The sequence below is a fragment of the Salmo salar genome, chromosome ssa06 (genome assembly GCF_905237065.1).
Source record: "Salmo salar chromosome ssa06, Ssal_v3.1, whole genome shotgun sequence".
In the NCBI taxonomy this organism is placed as follows: domain Eukaryota; kingdom Metazoa; phylum Chordata; class Actinopteri; order Salmoniformes; family Salmonidae; genus Salmo; species Salmo salar.
Window position 1 is genome coordinate 74763965 of NC_059447.1, and position 9394 is coordinate 74773358.

The 9394-nt window shown below is 43.6% G+C and overlaps 1 protein-coding gene across 1 annotated transcript; it reads left to right on the forward strand.

The window, feature by feature from the left end:
* Positions 1–695: 695 nt before the first annotated feature.
* bmp2 (Bone morphogenetic protein 2) lies at positions 696–7585 on the forward strand. Its single transcript, NM_001173834.1, is given in 3 exon segments — positions 696–1059; positions 2021–2388; positions 6305–7585. Coding segments are annotated over 2 exon segments (1269 nt in total). The 5' UTR covers positions 696–1059; positions 2021–2033; the 3' UTR covers positions 7219–7585.
* Positions 7586–9394: the final 1809 nt, after the last annotated feature.

Here is a 9394-nt window from a genome sequence, read left to right on the forward strand (position 1 = left end):
GCATAAAAACCACCAGAATCATTGAGAAAAAACATTACATGAAAAAATGATTACATTAAATGATCACAGGGTGGGCATTGCCTATCCTGCCTGCATGTCACTCACTGGTCTGTGTGTGTGTGTGAATGTGTGGGGGGGGGTGGGGGTTGGGGGGGGGGTTTAATAGATATTAATATGGTCCATCCACACGTTGGCGCACTTGCTCTGGTTCGTTTTTGATCTGGTTCGTTTTTGAACTGTTGCAGTTTATTACGATTCTAAAATGGGATTCAAGTTATTGTTCTCTATGATCAACAATGAAAAAATATAGGCCTAGTTCTGCATGAAATGAGAACGAACACTAGAATGCATTATGATGAGTAGCCTATTTTCTAAAAAGGAAAATAAAACCTAAAGTTAGATATTTTGAAGCTGTCAAAAGTAACAATGTTAGATCACACGGACGAATACAAGTCTAGGCCTATTATCAAAGAAAGTTTCATATTTGAGTCATTTTGTAAGAGCCGAAAGACATTTAAAGGAGCATTTTGTGTGTGTAGCAGCGCGAGTTTGGGCAGGCTACTGTAGGTGCAGGACTGGTTGAAAACGCACAGGAGGTGCTTTGGAATCGACATGATTGACAGCTCTGCGTTGGTGACATCACTGCACGACAAAAAGCCTCGTTGGGGAAGAGAAGGCACCAATCAATTGGACTGCTAGTGTGCTGCGCACAGGAGAGAGAGATTAAGCTACACACTATACAGTCTGATATTCTACACCCGGTCTCTGCTAAACTTTATCTATAAATTCGCATTTGAAGATGTTCAACGACTTAGATCGGTCCTGCCTACACCAGTCTGCTTCCACCTCATAGATATAACTTTAGGCGATTTTTTATTCTATTGACCAAGACGTCTCCAGATTCCCAGCTGCGGAGATATGTGCGAGAGAAAGGGGTCGGAGCAGTGCACGGACTGTCTTTCGCCCGCAGAGGAAAAGCGTGGAATAAACACGAATTAATGTGGAATTTATTGGAGCCCAAAGCTGGAAGGACGACTGGACACAGCGCTTCCTTATCAGGTAAAACAAGTTAGAGGTATTCATTATTGAAGTGAATGACAACTTTTATATTTAGGGAAAAGTTGAGAAAATCTCATAAACTGTCCATCCGCTGAGTCTTCTGGATCTAATAACCCCGTTCCCCCCCATTTTGTATTTATTTTTTTATTTTTTTGGGGGGGGGGTACATAAATTCCGAAACATAGTGTACATACAAAAATTCATACTGGTAGTATTTTAAGGATATGTACTTTTGATGTAGACCTAGATGTGTGTTGATGTCTTGTCTGCGCAGTGCGATACATATGGCCAGGATACGAACGTCAGATCTCACACCTGCGAGCCCCTTGAAGTAACTCTATCCCGCATGATTATAGTCATACATTGCCGTCAAAGCCTCACCAAATAGACGCTTGTAGCGCTATCTGACTGCTGCCACGACTGTATCTAGTGGAACCTTTTTGATGCCTACATTCTGTCATGCTTTGTGTGTTCTAAGGTCTACGTAGTATTTCTTTTATACACACCCACCAAACACGTCCTCCTAGCTCTTCTGTAATTGCAGACTTTTTGTCTGCCGTCTTCTCTCTGTCTTCTTCCAGTTTCTTTGATTTCTCCTTTTCCTGTAGGCTACCACCCGATTTTTTTGTTTGACAATTCTCTTTCATAACTTCCTCACCTTGATATGCTGGTGTTTTAGTTTTGCCGCTATAACGTTAAAAGATCAATCCCCTATTTCACTAAGCGTAGCCCGCGGGCTATGTTATTGCCAACCTTTATGTTCTTTACTTCAAAGTGACGTGTCTTTTCTTTTAACCTGCTTTAATACAAATTGCAATTATATGGAAGAAGAAACAATTTATGGCAGCTGAGCTGGGGGAATTTTACAGTGAACCTCCAATGTCTCTCCTGTCGATAGCTGTCTGTGTGCTGTGTCGGCGGCGCATGTGTATTGACATAAACTGCTCTCCTCTCCTCGCAGGGACTAACTGACCATGGTCGCCGTGTTTCGTTCTCTCATGGTACTGCTGCTGGCTCAGGTGTTGCTGGGAGGCGCTGCGGGACTAATCCCCGAGGTTGGCCGGAGGAAGTACAGTGAGTCCGAGAAGCAGAGCCCGGAGCAGTCGGATAACTTTCTCAACGAGTTCGAGCTGCGGCTCCTCAATATGTTCGGACTTAAGCGGAGGCCGAACCCGAGCAGACAGGCTGTGGTGCCTCAGTACATGGTGGACCTGTACCGTATGCATTCGTTGAACGGAGACCACAGCACTAAACGGCCCCGGAGCATGGGGAGGCACGCAGAGAGAGCCGCCAGCAAGGCCAACACGATTAGAAGCTTTCACCATGAAGGTACGTATTAGTGGCATATTTCACCTGGCAAGGTAGAGCACCTCTGCTCCTTCAGACATGTCAAACCTGTATTTAAACATGACTCAGATTGTGAAGAGGATTTCCAAAGCAATTACACTTTTTTATGACAGGCCCACTCATATCCTAACAGAGTGACACGCGTCAGTGACACACACCCTTTATAAGTAGATCATAAAATAACAAAGGGGGATTTAACAATGTAACGAGTAAAACTCATTGTCAGGGTTCGACAGAGAAGTACATGATGTGTAACTTTGAAGTGCAAAGTAGCCTAATCCCTGAAATATGCGGTGATGAAACCCGTTACACGGAACATTCCATTGACAGTGCTATAACAGGCATCAAAACATCAAGGGTGGTGGGTGGTATCACAAGGGTCATTTGTTTCTTAATAATTGATGGTGTTTGCGTGGGCCCTGAAAACAGTTTTTCCAGACACGCACCACAGGAGAGGGATAAAGAAAGGGCGGTGTGCGTGCGCAAGTGATAGTCATCGTCCTGCTGCTACTTCAATAACACACGACATGACATTACACTACACTGTCTACACACGCATTATGACAGAGGCCACTGTGGCAGACATTGCTCCGTCTCATTTTTAGACAGGACTAGTCAGTTCATTACTCATTCTGGTTTTGGGGGTGAGCGTTATCCTTTTCCAATCGCTCTCTCAAGGCGCACTCTTTATGCGCAATTACGCACGTTAAAATAATAGAACCACGTAATTAGGCGTACATACTTATTATGTAGCTGCATATGCGTCGCTAACTGCGTGATTGTACATTAAAACTACACATTTATAAACCTCAGAAACACATGCAGACCAGAATATTTTTTCAGTATAGGCCAATTGGTCTAAATGCTCAAATAAATAGGAGGTATTTGATCCAAGAGCTGAACTGGAGGCACACATGGACATTTTCTTATGGTGATGTGAACTCTGGTGGTGTTTTTTGATTTGGTAGTGTATCTGTACTATGTTGTATAGTAGCAGTGGGTAGAGAGGTAGGCATCAGAGGATGTCTAGTCTAGTGTTACAAGGCGAATAGCTCATCTGGGCACTACATTTACAGTGCTGCAACAAACACACCAGAACACTTAATAATGAAACATGAAAACCAAATATTGAAACTTTTAAAAAAATCAGCATTTCCCTTAATGCTTTTTGGACAGTCTATCTGATAGTACCTGTCTTTTAGTTGGCTCTGGCTCCAGTAGTGTACGGTACATGCCCAATGTGTCCATGGAGGGCCTTCTACACAGACTCCTGAGTGTTGCACTGCACAAGGAAGTTTCCACCCAGTGAATGACTCATTGGAGTGTTTGGGTCAGGATGGAGGGGTGGTTGGGTGTTCTCCTCTCCTGATGCCTGGTCGGGATGACACCCAGTGGACTAACTGACACACTACAAACACCACTGACACTAAAAACACCGCTGACACTAAAAACACCACTGACACTAAAAACACCACTGACACTAAAAACACCACTGAAACACTACAAACACCACTGACACACTACAAACATCACTGACATTACAAACACCACTGAAACACTACAAACACCACTGACACACTACAAACATCACTGACACTACAAACACCACTGACACTAAAAACACCACTGAAACACTACAAACACCACTGACACACTACAAACATCACTGACACTACAAACACCACTGACACTAAAAACACCACTGAAACACTACAAACACCACTGACACACTACAAACATCACTGACACTACAAACACCACTGACACTAAAAACACCACTGACACTAAAAACACCACTGACACTAAAAACACCACTGACACTAAAAACACCACTGAAACACTACAAACACCACTGACACACTACAAACATCACTGACACTAAAAACACCACTGACACTAAAAACACCACTGACACTAAAAACACCACTGAAACACTACAAACACCACTGACACACTACAAACATCACTGACACTAAAAACACCACTGACACTACAAACACCACTGACACTACGAACACCACTGACACTACAAACACCACTGACACTACAAACATCACTGACACACCACAAAACCACACTGGTAGGAGGCATGGTGACTGGGACTGAGACCACTCACTCCACTAGTGTAAACTTCCACTTGACTCCACACCTTAATTGTAGCCATTTGGGATACATTTCAGCCATGTTTGGTTGTTTACCCTTGCATCCTCCTGTCTTTTCATCCAATGCTCCAGTGCAGCATGGTTTTGGGTATTTTGATTGTTCCTATGGTAGAAGTGTGAAGAGTGGGGGGTCCTATATGTTAAATATACGTGTAGCTACACATGTAAACCATAATGTCAAAGCCTGAAGCCTTATCCATTCTTCACATCCGTTCCGTGATATTCATTTCAGAGGGGCAATTCATTTCTGTAATATCGGTTTTCAATTTTATTTTGTTATTTTTGCCAAACAGAACATTTCCAGGCCTAACTCAGTAACCGGCTGCCAAAGACAGCAGAGATGAATGACCTGATATTAGCCGTTATCTTTTGTTTTGGCCCACAGAGAGCCAAGAAATTAGGAATGTTGATACACTCATATCTGTGGTTCACAACTCTTAGACAAGCCCCAACATGTTGTTCACACAGTGCATGCAGTACCTCCTTCACTCACACAGCAGGGTTCTGGATAGAGAGAGAGAGGGGGACAGGGGAGGGGGGAGAGAAAAGAGAGAAAGATTTGGAGCTAAAGAGAGAGAGAGGGGGATTTGGGGTGAGGAGAGAGATAGAGAGCGAAGGGGAGAGAGGGATTTTGGAGTGAGTGGGCGAAAGAGAGAAGGAGAGAAGGGGTTTGAAGGAGAGAAATAGAGAGAAGGGGTTTTCCCACATCAGTAAGGATTGATGGGTCTAATTGAGGTCTTTGTGCTTCTGGAGAGAGATTTAGGATGAGGGGGTGGAATTTCCTAAATGCCTCCTTTGAAAACGCCCTGAGTTCAAAGTTAGTGTTTATTTACCACTCCAAACAGATAACAAGCATGTCTTTGTGCCATCTGTAAAACACTTAAAGGTAAATGTAAAAAGTTTGACTACAATCAAGAAAATATAAGTGCTGACATTGACAAATGTATGTGAAATTTGTTTTACACACTATTGTTAATAATTAATTCTCAATCAGGCCAAATATGCACATAGGAATAAAAATGTATAGCGATAGACTGCTACAAAAAATATGTAAAAAAACATGAAGATAAATGAGCCATACTTCCCTATGGCCCGTAATTATGTCATAATAATCGAGCTTTGATGATTCCATGATGGACGACAATTCCTTTTTCCACAATAATAACAGCACTTCATCATGTAGCAGCCACATCCTAAAGGGCAGGACATTCTCCATGGCATTTAGTGGCCTCACATGCATAATGGTTAGATGCTATCACTGGTCTTTACTACATCTTATCAACATTGGAACACCACTGCTTTGATGTCATGACATTTCCTCTGATGAAATGTATGAACCTGACCATATTGCAGCTCGATGGTCATAACTGTTAGCCTTTGCCTTTACACTGGATTTAGTGAGCGTGTGTATGATGACATGAATGACAACAATGTCTCTGTGTTGAAGTGAGCTGTGGAAAGAATAACAGTTTGTCAGGACAGTAAACCTTTGTCAATCTTCTTCCCTGTTCCTGTATAATCTATAAAGACATACATGTTTGCCTCTACATTTTTTACATTGCAGCATGCTCTCTTAGTGGCTGTCCTCCACTCCCAGTAACTTTCTCCATGGAGTTACTCTACCACCTTTATCAACACAACCTTTGCAGTAAAAAAAACATGTCCTAATCTTAGCCATAAATGTCTATGTCAACATCATCCACTGACCCTAGCTCTCTCCTTCTCCTCTCTTGTAGAGTCCATGGAGGCTCTGGCCAGTCTGAAGGGCAGGACAACCCAGCAGTTCTTCTTCAACCTCACCTCCATCCCTGGAGAAGAGCTTATCACCTCTGCAGAGCTCCGGGTATACAGGGACCAGGTCCTGGGGGCCACAGCAGCTCCCACCAGTAACACCAGTCACAACAGCAGTAACAGCTCCAGTACCAGTGCTGGTGGCTTCCATCGTATCAACGTGTACGAGGTGTTTGGAGCCCCTGCGTCTCCCCGTGGGGAACCCCTGACACGCCTCTTGGACACGCGGCTGGTGCAGGACTCTCTGAGCCGCTGGGAGAGCTTTGACGTCAGCCCCGCCGTGTCACAGTGGGCCTCCGGGGGGCGCCACAACCACGGCTTCCTGGTTGAGATGCTCCACCCAGACACCCTGGGGGGCGAAGAGGGCCAAAGACAGAGACGACACGTCAGGGTAAGCCGCTCCCTCCACGGGGACCAGAACTCATGGCCCCAGGCTCGCCCCCTGCTGGTGACCTACGGTCATGACAGACAGGGGAATGCGGTGCTGCACAGGGACAAGAGACAGGCAGCAGGCCACAGGAAACAGAGGAAGAAGCACCAACACAAGGCCAACTGCCGCAGACATGCCCTCTACGTGGACTTCAGCGACGTGGGCTGGAATGAGTGGATAGTTGCACCCCCTGGCTACCACGCCTTCTACTGCCACGGGGAGTGCCCCTTCCCATTGGCCGACCACCTCAACTCCACCAACCACGCCATCGTTCAGACGCTGGTCAACTCTGTGAACTCCAACATCCCCCGGGCGTGCTGCGTGCCCACAGAGCTTAGCCCCATATCACTGCTCTATCTGGATGAGTATGAGAAGGTCATCCTCAAAAACTACCAGGATATGGTGGTGGAGGGATGTGGCTGCCGGTGAGACACACAGAGACAGAAGGATGGAGGGATGGAGAGACTCAGAAAGAGAGAGAGAGCGAGGTTATATGGACAGTTTCCCAATGAAGATGTTTTATTTATATGACAGAAAAGACACAAACATAGCTATTTTGGAAGAAGATTAAAAAACAAATATATATGAATATATTTATGTCTACTTAAAGTTGGGAAAAAATAAATATTTTACTCAGAGGAATAATCCTTTACTGGTTTTGAAAATGTATTTCTGATGTACATTTCGAAATGGGTGCAATACCACATGAAGTACAATGCTCAGATTTCTATTTGTATTTATTTCTATTATAACCACTTTATTTGTAAATAAATAATGTGTATTTATCGTGAGAAAACACTTTGGTTGCTCCAATTGTCCACACTTGTCCAGCTGACTTCCCAATGTGTGTTTAAAAGCATTCAAATCAAACTAAGGATGTCATGGGGTCAAAAGTAGCAGAACCTCTCCCACATAAATTAGCCGCAAAAAAACTGAGAAGACAAGGTTAAAAGCTAACTCTCTAACAGTGAATGCCAAGATGAAGCATTTACACCTCTTATGATAAACGTACAGTAACTGGAGCCTGGCGGTGTGTTTTGAAAGGGTCAGTGTAAGTGATGTAATGGTCTGCAGTGGGGTACAGAATCACAGAAGGGTCCAAGGCTGCTACATCTATACAGATGTTATAAGGTCTCTGGGGAGGACTGGGAAAACACAGCGAGATGTTTTCCTCCAGTAGGTTTACATGGCATTGCACAGAACTCTGGGAAGGAAAGCTGAGGTAAAAGTTAACCCCTGGGAATAGTTCATTTTCTTAACTTAAAAGAGAGAAAGAGAGAGAGAAAGAGAGAGAGAGGGGAAGTAGGGAGAAAGAGAAAGAAAACAAACATGCTGAGTTGTGTGTCAGTGTGTGAGGGATTTGTATTGTGTCTGTGCTGTGCTGGGCTGTGCTGGGCTGTGCTGTGAGATTGTTGACTGTGCGATTTGAGACATGACAGGCTGCGAGCTATCAGACAGACACAATGGGCCCTCAGCAAAGACACGAGGTCTACAGCTGCTTTAATTAATAAAGACAATCAAACAAACACACAGACATAGGTGTACCTGCTCCATATGCACATGCTCAGGCACATTCTCCCGCTATTGGCTGCCTTCTTCTGTTGTGGTTTTGGCAACAGTGGGAATAGTTCTGTTAAGCTCTGTTATACCTGGTTCTAACTTGCGTCCTTTGTCCTGATCTTGTCCACATTCTGATTGTGCCCACATTTTTTGACAATAAAAAAACACATTGTGATCTGATTGTGATCAGAGGTAGTAGTAAGACACGTCTAGATATCTTACAAGTGTAAATCAATCTGGACAGTGAAACTATTTAAATAATCATTATTCCACCCTCTAAATTCATTGACAGGCACCATTGACTGATTGCATCAATATGTGTCTTACAATAGATAGATAAATATGATTTTGAAAGAAAAGCTGTGAAATAATTAGCATAAAGGAAGGGACCAGGAAATATGTCCACAATGCAGATACAGTGGACGGATAACAGACACATGTTAATACTATGTGTAGACATATTTCTGTAAATGTTGGCACAATAACAATATAGACAAGATCAGGACAAAGGACCCATGTTAGCACCAGGTATAAACGGGGCTTTAGAATGAATGAACACTAACAAACAACACTCCAAGTGACAAACAACGGGATTATTGCTCATATTTTATTCATATGGACAGATAATGGTAGGATGGGATGGCAAAAACAAAACATATCACATGTCGAAGACAGAGCACAGGCATAAAGGTTAGAATTAATATCTTAATACTTGTATTGTTCTCAGAGAAGTAATGCAATCACTAGCCTACATGGAGTGACTGGGAATAGTCCTAAAAGAGACAGATGAAATACATACCGTAGCCACACTGGCGGGGTAGATAATGAGAGAGTGAGAAAAAGAGAGAGCGAGAGAGAAAGAGAGAGGAAAGGTTGTGGAGTTTGACAGACTGTTTTCTGCTGTGTTTGCATTAGACAGAGTTTGGAACGGAACACAAGGCAGCTCAAGAAGCTCTAAATATAATGTTTTTTATACGAGTGCACATTGGAACCATGGAATGTTGGTTTTAAACTCAGACACATGCATGCACTCACTTGCAGAGAG